The sequence below is a fragment of the Nomascus leucogenys genome, chromosome 4 (assembly GCF_006542625.1).
Source record: "Nomascus leucogenys isolate Asia chromosome 4, Asia_NLE_v1, whole genome shotgun sequence".
Lineage (NCBI taxonomy): Eukaryota > Metazoa > Chordata > Mammalia > Primates > Hylobatidae > Nomascus > Nomascus leucogenys.
The window spans coordinates 131303647-131328186 of NC_044384.1; the positions used below are offsets into that span (position 1 = coordinate 131303647).

General features: G+C 39.2%; 1 protein-coding gene across 1 annotated transcript in view; it reads right to left on the reverse strand.

Moving 5' to 3' along the window:
- KAT2B (lysine acetyltransferase 2B) overlaps positions 1-24540 on the reverse strand; it is a 114919-nt gene that overhangs the window by 36535 nt on the left and 53844 nt on the right. The window contains exons 3-7 of the mRNA XM_030812274.1: positions 20837-20982; positions 16297-16389; positions 14784-14965; positions 6343-6534; positions 3140-3246 (exon numbers count right to left, since the gene is read on the reverse strand). Coding sequence (XP_030668134.1) covers positions 3140-3246; positions 6343-6534; positions 14784-14965; positions 16297-16389; positions 20837-20982 — 720 coding nt within the window. The remainder of the gene's footprint in view (positions 1-3139; positions 3247-6342; positions 6535-14783; positions 14966-16296; positions 16390-20836; positions 20983-24540) is intronic.

Sequence of the window (24540 nt, forward strand, 5' to 3'; positions counted from 1 at the left end):
TTCGATTTTTTTCTCCAAAATTATTTTTTATATATATATGTAAATAACTTAGGGGAAGAGTAGAGAGCGAATAAAAGAGAAAAAGAAGGGATAGAGAAAGGGCAATAATAAAGCAAGGATGGCAAAATGTTAACAATTGGTTTCTAACCAGGTAAAGCATATAAAATATACAGGATTTCTTTGTCCTCTTCTTGTAACTCTGTGAGTTTGATAGTATTTCCAAACAAAAAGGGTTTTTTTGTTTTTGTATTTTAGAAAAGGCCATTGTACAAAGTAGGATGCTGCTTTGCTAGCTGTGTTGCTGACTGGTAGCTGATGAGGTGAGAGGTGACAAGGGGTACAGACATTCTCAATAACACTGGTCACATACAGGACACAGCATGGCAGTAGAGACAATTGTCAGAGAGAATGTTCATCTACGTTTCAACACAGCCACAGTTCAGTCAACCAGGACATTCCCAGCAGCCAAGAAGGCAACAAAATAAGTAAACCAAGCAAGACAGATACCAGCCCATAGCACTTCTAACTGAATAGCCAGTGGTTTGTCAAAAATCGGAATATACTAAAGTGCCAGGCTCTATGTTTTTTTCTCCCAATATATAGGCTTTCTGAATTTCAAAGCATACTGGAGTGATTCTGAACAAAGAGAAAGCTCTGGTGATTCAGAAGACATCTGATTACCTTGTAAAATTTCAGGTCCATCCTTATGAATGTCATTTATCACAGTTGCATCGATACGCAGACATGCTAATTACATAGATGATTACACTCTTCTTTTCCCCCAAGAGAACACATTGCAATTACAGCAGAACAAGAGAAGACAGCCCACTTCTGATGGCTTCAGGTAATACTAAAGTGTACAAGCCAACTTAAGTTGGTGACAACCTTAGCCACAGAAAAAAGAATAAAATTCCCATGGGGTCACAGACAACAACCTCTTCCTTCTCCATCCTGTACTATGACAGAAAACAATGTGGCTGGAAGTTGAGCAGATTGGAGAATTTTGAGCAAACAAGGGTCAAGGGGAGTTTTCACACACAGAGAAACCCTCTCCACAGACCCACCAAAGGAGAACTATGTTGATCCTGCTGAATAACTTTGGTCCCCCACTGCCTGAGGGAGGAAACCGTTCTTCACTCATTCCTTCCATAAGTGTATGCTGTATATTGGCAGCACACACCAAGATGGTGTGATGTAGCGGTTAGAGTTCTGGCTCTCTTAATACAGTGTAATATTTAGGAATTAGATACAGATGTGAAACCCAATTCCATCACTTACAAGGTCTATCTTGGGCAATTTGTTGCTCCTCCCTGAGCTTCTATTTCCTCAACTATGTAAAGGAGATCGTAATTCCAACTTCCCAGGGTTTGTGAAAAGGCTTAAAGATACCAAGGAAGCGTCTTAGCCAAGCACTTAATAAATGTATCAGTTATTGTGACAAAACTAGGTCTATGACCATCAAAAAGCTGCATTCACAGGAGATAAAAGACATACAGAAAAAAAGGGGCTAGGATAATATGAAGTGAGTATTGTCTAACAGTCATTCTCAAATGTTGCTGCACATTAAAATTACCTGGGGAGCTTTTTAAAAGTCCCAATGTCCAGGCCACACCCCAGGACAATAATCTCACACTCTCTTGGAATGGCACTCAGAAAACAGTATACAGTGCATTTCAAATTCCATGGGTGATTCCATTGTGCAGCCATGTTTGAGAACCATGGATAGGATATATTCAAGGCTCTATGAAAGTCTGGAAGAAAAGAGATCCAGTCCTTGCTAGAGGGGATGGGAGAACGCAGGGAAGAGTTTGCAGAAGAAATGCCATTTGAAAGTTAGGTGAGATCAAATCCAAGGTAAAGTGAATAGCACAGGTACAGAGGGAGCAATGCAAAGGATATGTTCAGTAACCACAGAAAACATGTCCACTAAATGCTGACTGCTCAACTGTAGAAGAAACATGTAATAGGCATAGACAGGCCCCAAAGCATTACAGGTTTTGGACCAGAGATACATGAAATTATGATCTCAGGTTAGAAAAAAAAAAAGGACGCAAACACGTTTTTGACAAGTTTTTGGTAATCAGCTCAAACAAAAAGAGTATGATTCAAATAAAATTCCTCATTCACTAGTACTTTGGTTTGTAGGGATTTAGTTATATTTACACCTAAACTTGAGGTCTAGATGAAAACCTTTTTCAAAAATCACCTCTCAAATGCATTAGGCTGAATTAAAGTTATCAGTCTCAAAAAGCTATCTACTATATGATTCCACTCCCATAACAGTCTGGAAAAGGCAAAACTGTAAGAACAAAAACACAGATCACTGGTTGCCACAGCTGGAGGTAGGACTATGAATGCACTATAGAGAGATACAAGGGAATCTGTCTGGAAGGAGGCCACTGTTCTATATTTTGAAGGCAGTGGTCATTACTCAAGTATATGTGTTTGTCAAAACACAGTACAGTAAAAAGAGTACATTTTACTATATATAAATTATACTTCAATTTTGTTTATAAAGCAAGAATAAATCATTTTTTCTTTGCTGGAGGCATTAGAGGCAATACTCACAAGCCCCCATATTACACATTGACCTAGAGCACTACAAAAAACTCTTGACATCAAAATTTTGCATCCTGTGTTTCTCCATGGCCAGATATAAACTCTTTTGGCATTTCTTGCCAAACCTCTCCATGGAGTCTTCCTAGTGTCAAAGGCAGGAATTCGGATCCTCTTTCTGGGATCACTGTGACTCCAGAAGGCACCTGTCTTCCTTCCTCACAAAATGCCAACTAATGCCACTGGCTGATTTAAGCAAGAGCAAGGATGCCCTGCCCCACAGGGAAGTAGTTCACATCCTGAGACTCAAGACTGCTGCTTTCACTCACTATCCACCATTATACTTGGCGGTAACATGATGTACAAAACAGACATCATAGATTAAGAGGTCAGCCTGAGACTTGATTCCTAGGTGTATCTAGCCATCGACTGAGACTATAATTGGGTTTGAAAATAGCCAGCATTTGACTATAGAGCTAAGCTCATTTGACTATAGAGCTAAGTATAAGTTGCAGTGAACTGCAACTTACACCTCAGATTGGACTTCCTGGTTGTTCTCTGATTTATGTAAAAGGAAACTTACCTGTTTGGATGCCTAGCTGGCTGGTTCTGGAAGAGGCTGAGAGAAAATCCTGATCCCAGATGGGAGAGTTTTGACTATAAACTTCTTCTTCTAGCATGGACAGAAATCTAGACACAAGAGTAACAGCAATAAGACTTAAAAAAAAACTACTGTAAGGACAACAGCCCTAATCATCTGTGGCAATCATCTTAACATCAGTGTCTCAAATCTTCAATCAGAAATATAATGGAGAATTACAACTCAAGTTATGATTTAGTTGGGCAGCCCTGGTATATTCAAATACAGAAATGCATTATACAAATGTTTACTCTTTTGACCCTGCATAGCTTAACACAACATAAGATACAGACATACGAATCACATCAGTAGAAACGCATTAATCTTCCTCAGTGAATCTCAGAGCACGATTTCAGCCCTCCATATAGCTGCACTGTCATTGTCATTACCATCACAAAAGTTACTAATATTTATTGAGTGCTTGCTTTGTGCCTGCACTGCTCTAAGAACTTCTTACTGAATCCTCACATCAACCCTATGAGTTATATATTCTATTTTTATTTGTCATGCACATATATAGCTCTTACTACATGATAGGCAGTGTTGTAAGTGGTTGAAGTATATTAACTCACTTGATCTTTATAACAACCCTATGAGATAAAATTCATACCCATTTCACAGATGAAGAAACTAGGGCACAGAGAAGTTAAATATTTGGATCAAATTCCCACAACTAGTAAATGGCAGGATCAGGATTGGAACCAGTGATTAATTACTATGCTAACTTTAAACCAAATGGATCTCAAGTTTTGGCAACCCATAGAAATCATCTGGAAACCTTATTAGAAATACAGATGCTTATCAGAATAGGGCAGGTGATTTAAAAAGAAAAAAAAATTAAAAGAGAAAAAAAGAAAAAAAATACAGATACCTAAGTCCCTCTGAGGCTTACTGAATTTTTTTCACCAATAAATGGGGGAAAAAACAGAAATATCTAAAAGCACTAAAAATAGTTCAGAGTGGTGAAGCTATCAGTGGTCGTCTTTTTCATTTTTTCCCTGAACCAAATTTTCTTCACTTTTAGAATGAAATATAGATACACAACTTAAAAAAAAAAAAAAACACTTTGTAAATAGGTGAATGGGGAAAGAAGCACACGTTAAAGCCAAGTGGAAAAAAAAGGCAGCACATATGAAGAATAGGAAGATAAGAACGTAAGCCCTGAAAACGCATCTGAGAATTGCAGAGACCTCCCTGGGTGCTGGGAAGCCAGTCCCAGCTCTCACTCTGAAACGGTGCCCAAGACTCAAATAATACCTCAGGCTTCAACATGTGTGGTTCTGCTGCCAAAACTGTAGGTATAAATCCCCAATAGCCTTAAATGTTGTCATATTCGGTGAAAAGGGATTTAAAAGGAGAAGTGGGTGGTAGTTTTACCCCACCATTAGTAATAGAGAAGAAAAGAAGGTAGCATTGATGTTTTAGCTCCTAGCATAAGCATGCCAGAACTATGGGCTGAGGGAACAAAACACACTATAATTAGCAAATGTCTGCAAGAAGCAAAATGAATTTGTTATGAAAAAAAAAGTTATTATGCAAAGTAACTAAAATTTCTCTTTAAATACTATAACAGGTGTTGGGAAGGGAGGAGTTTTCTTTGTCCCTTGACTCAGAGACAGAATGACAACTATCACCTGAAAACATAAAATGCTGCTTATATGGCAAATGTAATAGATACATAAGTAAGAAAGCTGCTTCAATCTCTAAGGAAAGGAGCTTACATCAGTTAAAAGACACAGAAATACATGAGTGTGCCCTAACTTCTTAACCCATTCTGGGGGCAACATCCAAAATGCAGTTTAAGTGCTTCAGAATCTCCCTCCACAGAGGACAACAAAATGTTCATGTCATGACTTAGTCTCATGTACTGGTTCTCTAAAGAAAAATTGGACAATCAGGTTGTTGAAATATATGTGCAAATATTGAGTGTTTGGCCAAAGTCCATCAGAATTACTCATGACATCTATCTAAGGTTTAGGATTTGGGTTAAACTGCCAAGGAATCTTCAGTCAATTTCTATCAGAAAACCATTTTATTGTTGTTGTTTTGAACCTAATTTATTGTTACGAATTAAAACTCTATCTTTACTGGGACAAAAATTCCGTAATCTAATAATACTATCTGAATAATAAAAATCTAGTTTCTCAAACAAAAGAGTGTTTCATCAATCTTTGATCAAAGAATATTCCTCTCAAATTCTATTCTCTACATCAGCAGTTCAGAATGGCATGGGGAAGGAAGGCTGTATCATACCTAGCCAGCCTTTTCAAATGACGCCTTTTACCTTCCTGACCAAGCGCTGATCTAGGTGAATGACAACCACAAAATTAACTGTCTCATTCATTTCTCGCTGTTATTGCTCCATGAGAAGTCATCAACTGCATCCTTGGCCTATCTCACCAGCATCCAACCTCTTAGCTTAAATTTTTGGTTCTTAGCATTAAAAATGCATTTCCAAGGCCAGTGGTGCAGCACTGCAACTTTCTATTGCTTTGAAGCATTTCCTTCCTTTTAAAATATTTAAACGATCATTTATGCCTTGGAGCTCTGACAGGTGCAAGAAGCAAGGAGCACCAAAGTATGCCTATTCTACAAGAAATTTAGTACAGAGGTTCATCACGCTGAAGGAGCTCTCTATTCCTCTTCATCCCTGCTTTTGCAGTCTAGTTTCCAAAGAGTGGGGGCAAGTCTACTATAGCTGAGGCAGGGATGGTTCAGCAGTGCTTAGAAAAAGTTGGAGAAATTGAATGGAAAAAAAAAAAAAAAAGCCACTTGAGTTCTTTTGCACCATTTCTGAGTGGCTGGAAAATGTACCTAAACATTCTCCCTCATCCTCCTAGAGCTTCCTGGCCGCTGAATATACAAAAGAAATCACTGCCCCATTCTATGTGAGTCAGAGACAATGACTCAGGTAGGATGAGGAGGGGATAAGGGATCAATGACAGCAGTCAACCCAAAGTCAGGCTAATAAATGGACTGGAAAATACCCAAGAAGATTCACAAAGGGAACTGAGGGTCTTTTCTCCCTCCCCCTTGGAATGCTTTTTCTATCATTTCCGATCTTGTTATTTATGCAGGCTTTGGCATTGTATTTAGCAACCTCAAGCTCTGGGATCAAACAAAGACCAGCAAACACTCTCCCTTACTTTGGGAAATGAGTGAGGATTAGAGTTCGTTTTTCAAGAGGCAGTTTATCTTTTTCCTGTCTTGCTTGTTCCAGGAGTTGTCGCCTCATAACAGTGAAGACCGAGCGAAGCAATGTTCTCCCAAACACCTGTGTGGTTTCGTACCGAGGTAGACTGTCGCAGAACTGTGGCACATTGCAGTAACACAGCCACCTGCGACAAGAGAAGTCAAGCACCATCAATATTCCGTAAACCCCCAGGTCATCAGAAATATTCAATTATGTTTATCTCGTACTATTAACCACAGCAGAAAAAAACTAGGCCTACAATAACAAGCAACAATATCCCTGCCAGCTAGTGAAACTTGGGAATGCAATTAGCTTACCCATACATCACCACTGGTGTCTAATTCTGTTAAAATCAACTTATTCTGCAGCATCATACAGTGAGTCCTGGAATGAAACAGCCCCTGGGATCAAATTCCAGCTGTGCCACTTAACCAGCTGCATAACTTTGAAAATTTGATTACGCTATTTAGCCTCTCTTTCCTTACCTGTAAAACGGGGACAACAATAATACCTACTTCATTGAGTTCTTGTGAGCATTAAATGAAATACTGTATACAAAGTTCATAGTATAACTGGAGTTAATGGCACATTAATGGTAGTTTAAATAAAAGAAAACATTAAAGGAGAAGCTGAGGAAGTCCCTTTTGTGAAAGAATCAGAATTAACCACCTAGTCCTTTGAGTAAAATGTATCCTAATGAGCCATGGACCTATGGTGGACCATGGCCCAGGGGTTGGGGACCCCTGCTCTATGGTCTAGTCTATTGCTCTTAGGCTGCAAACCTGTACAGCATATTGCTGTACTGAACACTATAAGCAACTGTGACACAATGGTAAGTATTTGTATATCTAAATATACCTAAACATAGAAAGGTACAGCAAAATTTTGGTATAATCTTAAGGGACTACTGTCATCATATGTGGTCCATTGCTGACTAAAACGTTGTTATGCAGACCCTAAATTTTAAAAATAACAAAATATGTCCAAACTTCTGCAATGAAAGGTTTAAAGATTTATTGTCCAATAAAGCTTTCACTGATGATGGGGATGATTCTATGTCTCTGCTGTCCAATACAGTAGCCACCAGCCATTGGTAACTATTGAGCACTTGAAATGTGGCTAGTATGACTGAGAAGTTTAACTTTTAATTTTATTTAATCAATTTCAATTTTACTTTTAAATGGAAACAGTGTAAAATGTTTTCCCATTAAACACAACTTGATTGTTCTAGTAGGATTCCATTTAGTTTTCATTGTTTAAAATTTAGCTACTGAATTAAAATGTGTGAAAAATACACACTGGATTTGGCCGGGTGCAGGTTGGCTCACACCTGTAATCCCAGCACTTTGGGAAGTTGAGGCAGGTGGATTACCTGAGGTCAAGAATTCAAGACCAGCCTGGGGAACATGATGAAACTCCATCTCTACTAAAAATATAAACATTAGCCAGGCATGGTGGCAGGCGCCTGTAGTCCCAGCTACTCGGCAGGCTGAGGCAGGAGAATCATTTGAACCTCGGAGGCCAAGGTTGCAGTGAGCCGAGATCATACCACTGCACTCCAGCCTGGGAAACACAGCGAGACTCCAAATCAAAAAAAAAAAAAAAAAAAAAGGAAAAAGCAAAAAATAAACACTAGATTTGGTTGGAGGTTTGAAGGACTCAGTACCAAAAAAGCAAGTATGCATCCTTAATAATTTTTCACAATGGTTACACGGTGAAATTATATTTTTGTGGGTTTTTTGTTTTTGTGGTTTTTTTTTTTTTTTTGAGACATAGTATTGCTCTGTGCCCCAGGCTAGAGTGCAATGGCATGATCTCAACTCACTGCAACCTCCACCTCCCCATTTAAGCAACTCTCCTGGCCCAGCCTCCCAAGTAGCCGGGATTACAGGTGCCCGCCACCATGCCTGGCTAATTTTTGTATTTTTAGTAGAGACAGGGTTTCACCATGTTGGCCAGGCTGGTCTTGAACTCCCGACCTCAAGCGATCCACCCGCCTTGGCCTCCCAAAGTGCTAGGATTACTGGCGTGAGCCACTGCGCCCAGCTGAAATAGTATTTTTGATATATTGGGTAAAAAATGTATATATTATTGGCCAGGTGTGGTGGTTCATGCCTGTAATCCCAGCACTTTGGGAGGCCAAGGAGGGCAGATTACTTAAGGTCAGGAGTTCAAGATCGCCTGGCCAACATGGTGAAACGCCATCTCTACTAAAAATACAAAAATGAGCCAGCTGTGGTGGTGCATGCCTGTAATCCCAGCTACTCGGGAGGCAGAGGCAGGGGAATGGCTTGAACCCAGGAGGTGGAGGTTGCAGTGAGCCAAGATTGCACCACTGCACCCCAGCCTGGGTGACACAGCAAGACTCTGTCCATAAAATTCAAAATAATTTCTTATATCTATTCATTTTATATGTAGCTACTAGAAAACTTTTAATTATATATCTGGCTTGCATTTTTGGCTCATGTTATACATCTACTGGACAGTGCTGATTTAGAGTCTAAACAGCATTTCCATCTGAGGAGAGATCTGCAGACGTCTAAGGCTCTAAGACTGACATTATTTCTGATACAAAGATGATAGGTTATAAATATTATCATAAAATCCTAAAAAGTTATCCAAAAGTGCTTTAACAGGTTATTCAATCTTCCCAGGGTAGAAGACAGCATAGATTGTTATTAGCTAGTAAAAATTTTCAAATAATGGGTTTTCATTCATTTCCTCAAAGTCATTTTATAGACCTCAATTTATACTTTTCAGCTTTTTCTTCTTAACTTCCAAGATTAATCTTATTTTGTAATCTGTTAAGTTCACAGTAGATTAAGACAATGAGGCTGAGTCAATGTCTGTGTGTGTGTGTGTGTGAGAGAGAGAGAATGAATATGTGTGTCTGTGTGTGTGTGTGTGTGAGAGAGAATGAATATGTGTGTCTGTGTGTGTGTGTGTGTGTGAGAGAGAGAGAGAGAATGAATATGTGTGTCTGTGTGTGTGTGTGTGTGGAGAGAGAGAGAGAATGAATATGTGGTCTGTGTGTGTGTGTGTGTGTGAGAGAGAGAGAGAATGAATATGTGTCTGTGTGTGTGTGTGAGAGAGAGTGAATGTGTGTCTGTCTGTGTGTGTGTGAGAGAGAGAGAATGAATATGTGTGTCTGTGTGTGTGTGTGTGTGAGAGAGAGAATGAATGTGTGTCTGTGTGTGTGTGTGTGTGAGAGAGAGAGAGAGAATGAATATGTGTGTCTGTGTGTGTGTGTGAGAGAGAGAGAATGAATATGTGTGTCTGTGTGTGTGTGTGTGTGTGAGAGAGAGAGAGAATGAATATGTGTGTCTGTGTGTGTGTGTGTGTGTGGAGAGAGAGAGAATGAATATGTGTGTCTGTGTGTGTGTGTGTGTACTTCTGGTGTTGTTTTAATAAATTGATTGATATTATTATTGCACATAGTGAGACAGAAAAAAGGAAATGGACGTGCATGAGCACATGTATTCCTCCAAAGAAGGAACTTTAGGAAAAGATTTTACCTACATGACTGATTTCAGGTCTACTAAAAAGAAGCAAAATGATAGTTCATTCATTTTTGTATGTCTAATAAAGATTGTATTTGCATGCTATTTTCTGACTGTTCAAATAACTCCCAGATTTTTCACATCAGCATGATGATTTGTAACTTCTGTGAACAGAATTTAAAAATGTGAACACAGAAGACCATGTCATTCTACTGACTTGCTGAACTGAAAATCCTGTGGTTTTCAGGAATCAACTGACCTGCCCTAGTTCACAGGGACTGAGGCCCAGTTACTTAATTAAAGTCCAGACTAGAAGTCAGATCTCCTGTTTCCTAGTGTTCTTTCCATGCTTCCTGATAAATCTGTTCTAGACTTACATGTCTAATAATGAATGCTCAGTACACATGGCAATAGGCTATACATCATAGAAGAACGGCTAAATAAAACTGTTTCCCAAAAACAAGTTAGTTCTAGCTAGCTTGCTATGTATTCTTTTTCTTCTTCTTTTTTTTTTTTTTAGACAGGGTCGTGCTCTGTCGCCCAAGCTGTAGTGCAGTGGTAGGATCATGGATGGCTCCATGCATCCTTGACCTCCCGGGCTCAAGCAGTCCTCCCACCTCAACCTCCAGAGTCGCCGGGACCACAGGCACACGCCACCACAGGCATATGCCACCACACCCAGCTAGTTTTTTATTTTTTATTTTTTTTTGTAGAGATGAAGTCTCATTCTGTTGCCCAGGCTGGGCTCAAACTCCTGGGCTCAAGCGATCCTCCGACCTCAGCCTCCCAAAGCTGCTGGGATTACAGGCATCAGGTACTGCACCCAGCCACTCTGTATTATTATGAAACTTCTCCCCAATGTGGAGGTAAGCTTTAACTTTCAAAAGTTCTACACAATTCAAAATCTAAGACTAATTACTTGCCACTTTCCTCCAGCAGACTGTTGGTCAGTTGTATTTTAAGAAGCTGTAATCCTCTGACACTTTCTTTTCAGGTTATTTCTTCATGGAATTATAATAGTGTACTATCATGAAATTCAGGAACTTCAAAATATTTGCCCACATTTTTTTTCTATAACCACAATGCTCCTGGGAGTATAGATAAGGTACAGTTAACATACACTTACGTAACAATACTTAGGTCGAGCATGGTGGCTCACGCCTTTAATCTCAGCACTTTAGGAGGATGAGGTAGGCAGATCACCTGAGGTCAGGAGTTCGAGATCAGCCTGGCCAACATGGTGAAACCCCATCTTTACTAAAAATACAAAAATTAGCCAGGCATGGTGGCACACACCCATGTAATCCCAGCTACTCGGGAAGCCAAGGCAGGAAAATCGCCTGAACTCAAGAGGTGGAGGTTGCAGTGAGCTGAGGTCGCACCACTGCACTCCAGCCTGGACAAAAGAGTGAGACTCCATCTCAAAAAAACACAAACAAACAAACAAAAGAATATTTATATTTTTCTTTTCTTCAGAACAGAGAAGTAATTTAAGCAGTACTACTGTTCAGTCTGCTTTTAATTTTTATCGAATAAATATTTACAAGTTAGCTCTGTAATGAACACAATCATTTTCTAAGTCCAGTCTTTTCCACAAAGAATCCTGTTTAACTTCATTTTCAGACTGATATACTGCAAACATTTTCGGCACATCTTTGTTCTAATATTTACAGTAACTGCTGTAAGTTATAAGCTGAACCAGCGTTATAGGTCCAGAGGTTCTCTTACAGCAACATCAAGATAAAGCCTGCTGGTGCCTGCAGCCAGTAATATTACCCATTTTTGAGAAGATCAGTATCAGCGAGACATCATGCTGTGGTGGTATGTGGTTTTTTTTAATTCCCCATGTGGTCATGGCAGTGAGGTTTTACTCTGAATATTGATTCTCCTAATTTTCACAGGTTGTTCCTCTCTACTTCCCTTTCCTCATCAACATGACGTGATGGTGGGGACGTGGGGGAGGCTGGTGTCATCTACCTTCATTTCCTTATTTATTATTAACAGGGGCTCTTGGTCTACATTTCACCTAGAAATCAGCAGGTTTCAGAACTCATCAGGGCATATTCATTTCAGTTTCTCTCAGCAGGGCATATTCATTTCAGTTTCTCTCAGCAAGTTTCTCTTTCCCATTGTCTGACTCCACTTTTTGCCTTCAGCTGCTGGCTCAGGAGGCTGGGCTATAAAGGACTCTTTTGCCGTTTTTCTATTCCCTGCTATCTTAATTTCTAAAGCGATATTCAATTAATTACACACTCAATTATACATTTAAGGCTTTAGCTTAATAGCTCCACATTGGCAGTGACTGAGTTTTAGAGAACAATGTGCACTGGAGGAAAATGATGATGAGCATCTTCCCAGCACCTGTTCTGTGTGTCAGAAACTACATACAAACCACCCATGGAATACTCACAAAACTCATGACACTTGGACAGAGAAAGAAACCAAAAGTCTCTTTAGACCAGAGACTGGTCTAAAGCTCATGTAACAAGGGAGAGATGGATCCACACCATTCAAACCCAGCACTCATCCAAACCAATTTCCATTTTTACTACTTCTTAAGTATTCATAAGTGCCACCAATTTCTTAGTAATTCTCAAAGGCTCCCTTGCATTTTTCTTCTGTTTTCTAAAACATCATAGCTGGGCACAGTGACTCACACATGTAATCTCAGCACTTTGGGAGGCCAAGGTGGGAGGATTGCTTGAGGTCAGGAGTTTGAGACCAGCCTGGGCAACACAGTGAGACCCCCTATCTCTATAAAAAATAAACAAATAGCCAGGCATGGTGTCATGTGCCTGTAGTCCCAGCTACTCAGGAGGCTGACATAGATGAATTGCTTGAGTCTAGGAGGTGGAGGCTACAGTGAGCTATGATCATGCCACTGCGCTCCAGCCCAGGATACAGAATGAGACACCATCTCTAAAAAATATAAAAATAAAAATAAAAATAAAACAAAATATACTAATGTCTCTCAAGCTGCTTCACAATTAATTCTCCTTTTTCTTGATGAAACAATTATTTTCTCTGTTAAAAAGTTACAAATGCATTCAGGGCCCTGGCTTTGACAAATATTCAGCTTTGTCAATTATTCACAGACGGGATTAAAAAATACATATTTTTGAGAGACTTATCGTCTCAACTCTTATTATAAACAAGAGTTTCAATAATATAGCAGAGTTTCAATAATATAGAACTATGGTTAATGTAAAATCCTAAAATGAAAGATACAGAAATAAAGATATAATTTAAAAACTTATTTTGAAGAAATCTGCAATTCCTATAAACATCAATTATTAAGGAGAAAATACTTTATAACTGAAATTGCTTATACTGCAAAAGTGAAGAGAAAGCGAGGAAAAGGGTGTGTTACACATGAAATTAGGTCAATGACAGAGAGGAAAGCTTATTTTAAATTATACAATTCTTCCATGTTATCTGCTGTTACAGAAAATAACCTGGGCACAAGTGGTCTTGACAGGCTATCAAAAGATATTACTGCCCACTTTAAGTCAGGAAAAAAATAGGCACTAAAGCTCCCTAATATCCCCTGATGCAAGCTTGATGTGCCTCTGAAATATAAACAGAGAAAAGTTATAAAAAAGTTGAAAAGAATAGATGACCCAAGTCACACTCCTACAGATGAAAATAAATGTAGGTCATTATATTTTGTATGGTACAAGTTTAAGATTTGTAAAACCAATTCTATTATTCTGCAAGTAATAAGCAACAAAAATAAATTTCCACTTTAGAAGAAAATATATGTTCAACCCAAGACTATCTGCAGAGTGTGAATGTCCGGCAATAGAGAAATGGTTGGGTAAGTTATGGTAAATCAACTCAACGGACTATAATGTAACCTGTGAAATGTTTGATATGATGTTAAGTGAAGAGACATAAAGGCTACAAAATTCTACATTTTCTTTCACTATAACTAATGTAAAATGTTATTTAAAAGGACACAACCTGGAAGATAATATGTATAATGATATCAGTTCCATCACAGTTCTGGAACTAAGCTAATCTTTCCTTTAAAAAAAACTTTTTTTTTTTTTTTTTTTAAGAAAGAGTCTTGCTCTGTTGCCCAGAGCACACGATCTCAGTTCACTGCAACCTCTGCCTCCAGTGTTCAAGTGATTCTCCTGCCTCAGCCTCCCAAGCAGCCAGGATTACAGTCACGTGACACCATGCCCAACTAATTTTTGTATTTTTAGTAGAGCTGGGGTTTCACCATATTGGCCAGGCTGGTCTTGAACTCCTGACCCAAGTGATCTACCCACTTTAGACTCCCAAAGTGCTAGGATTACAGGTGTGAGCCACCATGCCCAGCCTAAAAAAAATTCTTTAACTTTGTTACATGGTCATTGCATTTTTTGAGTGAGGGCTCTAATTAATTTCAGAGTTACAGTGTAGCTATCTAGTCAACAATATTCAATAGATAAATAACACAAGCCACATATGGATTTTGAATTTTCTAGTAGCCACACTGGAATGGTAAAAACAGGTAAAATTAACTTCAATATATTTTATTTAATCCAATGTATCCAATGTACTATCATTTCTACATGTAATCAATATTTTAAAACTATTAATGAGCAATTTTAAACTCTTTTTTGGTACAATCATAGAAATCTCAATTCAAACTAGCCACATTTTCAAGTGCTCATATGGCTAGTGGCTATCATACTGGGTATAGATGATTTACATCCCTCACCCCTCAACATATTATGATAGCAATGAAAAGTAGGAGTTTGCAAGTTAAATTATAAAGACATTATCCCTGAATTGATGGAGTCATAATGATAACTAGGCAACCCTATACTTACAGAGTCAAGTAGAATTTTCGGTCTGTAACAGGCTTTATGGGGCCAAAGAAAAAGAACTTGCATCTGATTACCTTGTGTAGTTCTCTTTGTATCCAGAAATATCATCATTGGGAGATCGCAGTCTTCGTTGAGATGGTGCCTCCAGATGCCAATAGTTGATGCGGTTTAGGAACATTTTTGCCAACTCAACTATTGTTTGCCTTTCTTTTGCTGGCAGGTGACTAAATTTGTACTGTACAAAGTTATTCACACCCTTAAAAAGAGGGAAGGCAATTCCTTCATGCAGCTATGCAATCATACTAATTCTGAACACCCACACAGCCAGCATGATTGGTGGTTATTAGCAAAATAACAGACATTTCTCTATTCACAAAAATCTCTTCCTTTTCCCTAAAAGAAAATAGCAATCCCCAGAGGGAATCTTGCCTCAGATCACAGTGGATGAAAAGTGACAAGACAGAGAGGCTGTGAGTTGTGATTCTACGCCTGCTGAAATCCTGAAGCATTAAGGAGAAAATCAAAATCATGGACTGAAAAGGTCAAAAGCCCTGAAACAAGAAAATATGACTGTTGTGCAGAATAATTATTGCTTTACTATCAGCAGAGTACCCCACATATAATGCAGTTCTTAGATAAATATTGTTTTTACATTACAAAAATGCTAATCAAAAGGCTGCTATCATGCCTTCCACTGAACTAAATAACTAAAATTTAAACTCTTTACTATTATTTGTTTGAACTCAATAAGCTTACCAAAATATATATATCATTCAAAATTATGGGCTATTAAAAAAACTGTTAATTTAGTCTTTCTACAGAATATTTCCATTTCATCTAATTTCAAATAAAAGAGCAATGAATGCTTATTTAATAGTTTGGAGGCAAAATAAAATTTACTGAAAACTGACTGATAAAAATGCATTTATTTTTAAGGATTCTGGTATCATGACTTCAGTAGTCATTCTCATCAAAAAATTCAGTCCAGAGCGTTTTTGTTTAGCCAAACAATCAAAAGCTAAAAAAGTGATGCTAATGAGAGATACTTGACAACACCTAACAGAAAAACTCTTTACATTTTAACAGATTCCCTGAGTAAAACGGCTTCTTTCCAGGAATCATAATGTAGCAGGAAGTCCATTTCTGGGTACAAAATCTCATTTCTTTTTTGCTTTCTTTGCTTGACTTACAATGTTTTTCACATTGCTACTAAATCCCCTCACCTCAATGGGCTTTTTCAGACAGTGCCAAGCAAATGGACAAAGAATTCATTTTAAAGCATCAACAACAAGAAAAAGCACATTTCGTGTGTTCTTCTTACAAACTACATGTTCTACTTAATGTTTTTCTTCCGCAAACACACAGTAAACTGTGAGTACCTAACAACCCTAAAAGGCAAAAGCTAGATCATGTATTAAATTAGGTATACACCTCTGACCCAAAGCCTCCAGGACAATTTCCACAGACTGGTAAACATCTCTAACCTGGGTATGGAGGACCGAAGCCGTAGATAGAGATATAAAAGGAGGATTAAAAGATTTCTTCAGCCTTAAGCCAATAAAAAGAGGGCTTTTAAAATCTTTTTACCTGTTCAATGCTAGGTTTTTCAAATGGGGGTTTCTTTTCCAAAGAGCCTTCAACCACAGGTTTTCCTCTTTGTAAAATAGACTTTCTCAAGAGCTGCAAAGAAATCATCAAAAAAAAAAGAAAGAAAAACTTAATTGGTATGTCTATCTCTCTCTCCTCCCTTCTGTTTCTCTCTGTCTGTCTCTGTCTCTCTCTCTTACACACACACACACAGCCTTTAAAGGAAGTTACCATATTCTATTTATCTTAACTATATATAAACAAATCCTTAAGTCAATAAAATGGGCATCTATCAGGTTACCCAAACTGGCCTTCATGTCCACGGCCAGAGTTATGAGGAAATGGACACCTTTCATGTTCTGGGCAGCCTAGGCCACCCATGCTGGTCCAACAGACACCACTGTCCCATTCACTTCCCTCTTCTCCCCACTGTTTCTGGCTTTCCATTGACCCAGAGGCCTGGTATGCAACCCTACACACTTGGCACATGCCCATCCAGGCCACTATAGGTGTGCTGAAGCTCTAGAAGATCTTATTTAAAGATGTGAGAGAAAGATCTATGCTGCACAAAAGAGGCCAGGGGACAGGAGCTGTCTATAGCAGCTACATGGCATACGCATCATCTAGGGCACAGGATTTTTGGGAAGAAAGTCTGCAGAGCTCTAAATGGGCAACTTTCACTGTTAGTCTTTTTTTCCATTTCCCTTCCATCCGTAGAATGCAAGCCAACTGTTCTGGCATCTCAATGCCCACAAAACAAAAACACTGCTCTTAATTCCTGCCACTGGAATTTAAAGCTCTCAAAGAGCAAACAGAAAAGGGAACACAGACCCACTTACCAAGAACAACGCAGAAAATAAATTTGATAATGAAATTCTTTACCTTCGATCTTTGCTTGAATCTTCTGTAACTTTTACATGTGGGTCAGTTAGATATGGCCACACATTTATTTAAGTAACATCTTTCCCTCCTTTCTCTGCTTACTGCCTTTTCAGTAGAAACAAAACATGGAAACCATTCTCTCAGGGGTAAATGGAACTTGATAAACCACCAAGATTGAAGATGACCATGTCTCACCACTGAACTGTGTCTTACAAGGACCTCAACTCCTTCCAGGGGTGCCATACAAATTATGAGTATGGGGTATCTGTTCATCCTTTCAAGTATTATGCCCATCTTTATAAAAGCCAATTTGCAATAAACATAAGTTATTGTATATGTTTGTAAGAATATCTAAAGACTGGTCATAAAAATTAAATACAAATAATTCTGGTTGCTTACATATTTTCCCCACTTAAAATAAGACCATTTAGGAACTTGGCCCATTGGGGGTTTCAATTTGGAGGTAAACTGATGGATTGTGGAGATGTTGAACTTCAGTTTATCCATAAGATGATGAAGCTGGGATTAAGCGGGCATATAAAAAAAGTTCTTAATACCGGCAGGCATTTGCATCCTTAATTTCAACAGACAATCTTCATGGTTCTTCATATATATTATCTCATTTAATACTTATAACCTTTTGAGGTAGGTGCTACTACTAACAAGGCAGATTAACTTGCCTAAAGTCACATTTAGTAAGTGATAGAGCAAAGTTTTAAACCCAGGTAGACTCCAGAGCCACATCTGTAAGCACTAAGATATACTTCAACTTTAAACGCAGCTTGCCACTGGGTTTATGTTTAACACCTAAGACTGATTTTTTTTTTTTTTTTTTTTAATTTGGGACGTTGTCTCACTCTGTTGGCCAGGCTGGAGTGCAGTGGCGTGATCTCAGCTCGTGGCAACCTCTGCATACCAGACTCAAGCAATTCTCCTGCCTCAGCCTCTCAAATAGCTGGAATTTACAGGCGCGCGCAACCACGCCTGGCTAATTTTTGTATTTTTAGTAGAGATACAGTTTCATCATGTTTGCCAGGCTGGTCTCGAATCCCTGACCTCAGGTAATGGGCCTGCCCCAGCCTCCCAAAGTGCTGGGATTACAGTTGTGAGCCACCGTGCCCAGACTAAGACTGAAATTTTTTAATGCTACTAAAATATATAACACATTTTTACTTTAATTATTGACAAATGAGACACAGGAACTGCCTGTTTTTTCTTTTTAAAAAATCATGGGCCAGGTGCAGTGGCTCATGCCTGTAATCCCAGCACTTTGGAAGGCCAAGGGGGGAGATCACTTGAGGCTAGGAGTTCAAGACCAGTGTGGCCGACAATGTGAAACCCCATCTCTACTAAAAATACAAATATTAGCCGGGCATGGTGGCACACACCTGTAATCCCAGCTACTCAGGAGGCTGAGGCAGGAGAATCACTTGAACTCGGGAGGTGGAGGTTGCAGTGAGCTGAGATCACACCACTTCACTCTAGCCTGGATGACAGAGTGAGACTCTGTCTCAAAAAAATTAAAATTAAAAAAAATTTAATCATTATTTTTGTTTTGTTTTTAGGAATTGCCTTTCAGAAGCTAAGGAATAGATTATTTATAACTCATTTGCCCAAGAATAATACTTTTTGCAGGAGGTGGGGAGAATGCTGAATATTTTGGATTGTGTTTCCACAACCAAATATACTTGCACTAGTATTTTAAGATGAAGGAGGGAAGAAAGAGAGAGAAGATGTACTTTAAAGCAGAGCAATGCTTTCTGGCCTGTTTGGTTGGTTATAAACTAAAAAGAGGCTGACAGGATGGAAACCTTGACACCACCTTCACTTCCAACAGGGTAATGGGGAGCTGCCAGGGAGCACAGTTCCAAGACAAATAATAGCTGTAGTCATGTAGACCTTGTTTTTCTTCAACTAAGATCTTTTTCCAAAGAAGCTCTAAACACTATGAACCTGCCAGGGTTCGAGCTGAATGACTCAAGCCTCACAGCCACGTCAACAAGTTGTCACCTGCATGCCTAAAGTGGTCTAGTGCCTGCTAATGGTTGTGGGGAATCCAGCTGTTCATATTCTCTCCCTTCCCCCACTCTCTTTCTCTCTCTCTCTCTCTCTTTCTCTCTCTATTATTCTTTTTAAAGTTAATATCCCCAAATTTAATATCTACCAAATTATAAAAATATAATTCTACCTCCCACTCCTATCTCCTAACCACCCAAAAAAACCCATTAGTACAATAAAAGACAAAAGTTAATAAAAAGGGGGAAAGGCAAAATTATGAATCAAATAAGTTCAGACAAAGAAAAGAAAAGAGCTATAGGAATTGGGTACAAAATTTTCACTAAGATTCCTAGCAGCCAAAGCAAAAGAGGGAACTCACTGGAAAATTTCGCTATTTTTGTCATATAAAAATGAAGTACAAATAAATATAAATGAGTTGAAGGAGAGTTATTATAAAATGAAGCACAGTGCTTCTTATTAGAAGAGGCAAACTTTTCCTACCCATAAGCTCTGAGTGCTTTTGTTTTGCTTTCAACATCCTTGTAAGGGTTACACAATACAACATAATCTACAATGCCCTCAATAGCAGGTTTACTTTTTTTTAAGGTTATTCCTTCTGGCAGCCTCCTTTATAGATCTATTTTTGGCAACCTGAAGTTTTGCTATCCATTTCCACCACCAGTTTTGCTCCCACATCTGTTAGTCCTGGCTCCAATCAGAAGCTTGAGGAGATGTACGTCTACGGTAGGGAATGGATGTGACCCACATGGAGCTGAGGTAGAACTAGTGAAGAGGCAGCTATGGGGAATGGCAGCAGTAATTGGTGATTGGTGTCAGTGAGAAACAGGTAACAGTGGCTAAGATACCAAAATAAACTTGGAATATCTTGATTCCTTCTCTTAAAGCATTAGAGATAGGACTTACAGCCACTCCTCCAACTACATCTCCTCCCACCCATCCCTCTGCTAGCTGGGCTCCACCACACTGCCCTCCTTGCTGTTCGGACATCACTTCTAGCTCTCTTAGTGCACGGCCTAAAATACCTGTTTCCCCCTCTGCCTTGGAGGCTCTTCCCCTAGCACTTTGCACAGATGGCTCCTATCTCCCACTCAGGTTTCTGCTCCACTTCCATCTAATCAGAGAGACTATCCTAACTGACCTTCCTCGCTGGCATGTCCCCAACTCGCCACCATCCCTGCCATTCTGATTCCACTTATCCTACTTTGTTTCTCTTCAGAATACTTATCACCACCTGCAAAGATATTATTTACTTGTCGACTGTCTCTTCTACTGAAATATATACTCCATGAGGGGAAGAACTCTGTTTTGTCCACTGTTCTATCCCTCATGCCTACATTAGTGCCACATGCAGAACAGATGTGCAATAAATATTTGTTGGGTGGATGGAAAAAATCTATTTGCATATGCAAACCAAGATACTCAACTTTGCATATAAGTGTAAAAGCTCTCAAAGGGAATGACGTGTTCAAAGTATGGTGGGCCATTTTAGAGAATCCATCAAGAAGAAGCGTATAGTTCAGCAAACTCTGAGGGCAAAATGTACCATGAGCTGAAAGCCTTCACACCCATGACCTGGCATATGCAGACTGAGCACATTTGAATAATGAGAGAAAATGTTTTTAAAATGTTAAAATCTCACCTTAAATAGGTAGAAATAAACTTGTTTGGTATCTGCATCTTCTTCCTTGTGGACACAGGTAAAGAGATATTCCACATCCAACACTATTCCCAGGAGTCTGTTCATTTCTTCCTCTGACACATTCTCCAGGTGGGAAACATGAGCAGCTTATGGTAAGATCAAAGAAACATATGTAAGACCTCAATTGGAAACCAAACATTCCCCATTTTTAAGTAGCAGGTCCTCTTTCATCAATCTTACCATCAATCCTTTAAGCTGACTGGGAATAAGAGAAGATTTCTGAACTCCTATAGGACTGAAGTCTTCTCACAAAATCTACCTATAATTAAGAGACTACCATGTTCTTAAGCCTTAGCCTCCCCATCCAACATTAAAAATGGGCTGGTGGCTAATGTATGCAAATAATGTATATTTTAAGAACCAGTACTGGTAGCATCAAGACTGGTCCTGATAGGGTCAACTTCTTAGGTTTCCATATAAGCAAATTCTCCACCATGTCAAGAGGGTTCTCTATGGTCCTAGTCATGAATGCAGGACTTGTAAGTTGGTGGTTCAGAGATGCAGAAAACCAAGCTCCCTAAAGGTATAGCTCTAAGTCCTGTGAAGAGCTCATTCACCAAAGAATATCATGATAGTGTAAAGACTGAACGCCTTTTTCTTCAGCCTTTCTGATTGAGACACACTAAAACCTCACTGTCTGCTGCAAAGTTCCCACGGCCTATTTTAGCTTGACATTCAACATCCTCTGTGATCCAGCTGCAAACCCACTTTTGCATCTTTGTTCTGTTGTCTTACTATAGTTTTGTGACCTATCCATTGACCCTCTGCTCACTCATCCCTTCGTGATCTCTTCTACTCAAATACAGTCCATCTTTTAAGGTTACTGCATTTAATCCCCAATCCCATGTAGTCGGTATTAGTAATTCCATTTTACAGTTGAGGAAACTAAGGCTCTGATATGGTTTGGCTCTGTGTCTCCACCCAAACATCATCTCAAATTGCAATCCCCACATGTCAAGGGAGGGACCTGCTGGGAAGTGATTGGATCATGGAGACAGTTTCCCGCATGCTGTTCTCATGATAGTGAGTTCTCATGAGATCTGATGTTTAAAACTGTTTGACAGGTCCCTCCTCACTCGCTCGCTCTCTCTCTCTCTCCTGCTGCCATGTAAGACTTGCCTTCCTTCCCCTTCACCTTCCACCATGATTGTAAGATTCCTGAGGCTTCCCCAGCCATGCAGAACTGTCAGTCAATTAAACCTCCTTTCTTTATAAATTATCCAGCCTCAGGTAGTTCTTTATAGCAGTGTGAAAATGAACTAATACAGTCTCAGGCAGACTACATACTGTTTCATCAAATGTCACTCAGCCAACAAGGCAGAGCTAGGGTTTGAAACTGAAAAAGGTTTGACCCAAATTCTAAAGCACCTACAAACATATTTTTGTTGACTAAATGATTCACTTCAAGTCCCTTTTCACTTGAAAAAGGATCTCTAGATAAACCATTTAATAATCACCCACTAGCCCAGGAACTCCTCTGGGCTGGAATCATGTCTTTTATTTCTGTTATCCCCAACTGTATTACTATGTTTGCCACATAACAGGAGGCGGCACTTCAAGAACGATCCTCTTAGGTATAGCTCCAAGTGTGCTGGCTTAAAAATGCTTGAAGATTCAAGTGCTTGAAGTGATTTTTAAAGAAAGATTAAAATACATTTTTAAAAAGTGATAGATTTTTCCTCGATCTTTTAAAGGAAGATGAAACTAAAGGCTATTGAGGAATATCTGCTAGGTGCTGGACACAGGTCAGTCTACTCTGGAGACCATGAAGCACTCGCCATTGGACCACAATGCTCAGTCAGAAGCCTGGGATAGAGGATGCTGCTAAGATCCACCTATATATCCCCCCTCCTTAGCACAACTCTTGCTTTCCAACTACCAGGAGCTCCATTTGGCCTAAGGGCTTTTCTTATCACTGTAACCTACTCTGCCACCTATATACCCCTCAAGAGCAGCTCTTAGCCAAAGACTAAAGAAGTTAGGGTATAAATACTCATTTCCTCACCGTTCAGATGGAATAACTCTGAGGTAAGTGTTCTACACCAGCTCCCAATTTTTCCTGCACAGAATTAAGTACCAGTTGCCCACAGTGAGAGCTGGCTTAGTAATTCACTCTTTATTGGCCACCTTTTCCTCAGTGTTTCACTTTTAACTCTCCTACTCTCAACCTAAATAAACTACATGCACTCAAATCCTTGTCTCAGAGTCTGTTTCTTGGGGAACTCAAACTAAGATATCTAAACAAATGCATTTTCAGAAAGTTAAGAGGATTAAATACCAAGGGGTAGGGGCAGGAGTAGCTTCCCTGAAGGAGCAGGAGTAGCTATATTTATATCAGACAAAATAGACTTTATGTCAAAAACTGGCTGGGCAGTGACTCACGCCTGTAATCCCAGCACTTTGGGAGGCCAAGGCAGTCGAATCACAAGGTCAGGAGTTCGAGACCAGCCTGTCCAATACGGTGAAACCCCGTCTCTACTAAAAATACAAAAATTAGCTGGGGATGGTGGCGCGTGCCTGTAGTTCTAGCTACTCAGGAAGCTGTGGTAGGAGAATTGCTTGAACCCGGGAGGCGGAGATTGCAGTGAGCCAACATCACGCCACTGCACTCCAGCCTAGCGACAGAGGGAGACTCCATCTCAAAAAAAAAAAAAAACAACAACAACAACAAAAAAAAAAAACCATACAGAGACCAAAAATGCATTATATAATGATAAAGGGATCAATTCATCAAGAGGATATAACAATTGTAAATATACATGTACCTAATGTTACAGCATCTAATGTTTGCTGTAAATATATAAAATATATATATAATATAATATAAAGCAAACATTAATAAATCTGAGCTGGGCACAGTGGCTCATGCCTGTAATCCCAGCACTTTAGGAGGACAAGGTGGGTGGATCACTTGAGTCAGGAGTTTGAGACCAGTGGGGCCAACATGGTGAAACCTCGTCTCTACTAAAAATGCAAAAAATAAGCTGGATGTGGTGGCACATGCTTGTAATCCCAGCTACTTGAGAGGCTGACGGGAGAGGATCACTTGAACCTAGGAGGTGGAGGCTGCAGTGAGCCTAGATCATGCCACTGCAGTCCAGCCTAGGCAACAGAGCAAAACTCCATCTCAAATAAATAAATAAATAAATAAATAAAGATGTGAAAGCAGAGATAGAATGAAATACAATAATAGTAGGGGACTTCAATATTACACTTTCAACAATGAATAAATCATTTACACAGAAAATCAATGACAAGGCACTGGGCTTGAGCTATACTTTAAAGAAAATGGACCTAACAGACATACACAGAACACTCCATCCAATAAGAGTAGAATACACATTTTTCTCAAGTGCACATGAAATTTTCTCTAGGACAGATCAGATGATAGGCCATAAAACAAGTCTTAACAACTTTTAAAAGACTGAAATCATACCAAGTGTCTACTCCAACCACACTGGTAGGAAACTATTGGATTGGTGCAAAAATAATTGCATTTTTGCCATTCCTTTCAATGGCAAAAACCACAATTATTTTGGACCAACCTATATAAATCATTAACAGGAGGAATTTTGGAAAATTTACAAATAGGTTGAAATTAAACGGCATGCTCCTGAACAACCAATGGGTCAGAGAAGAACTTA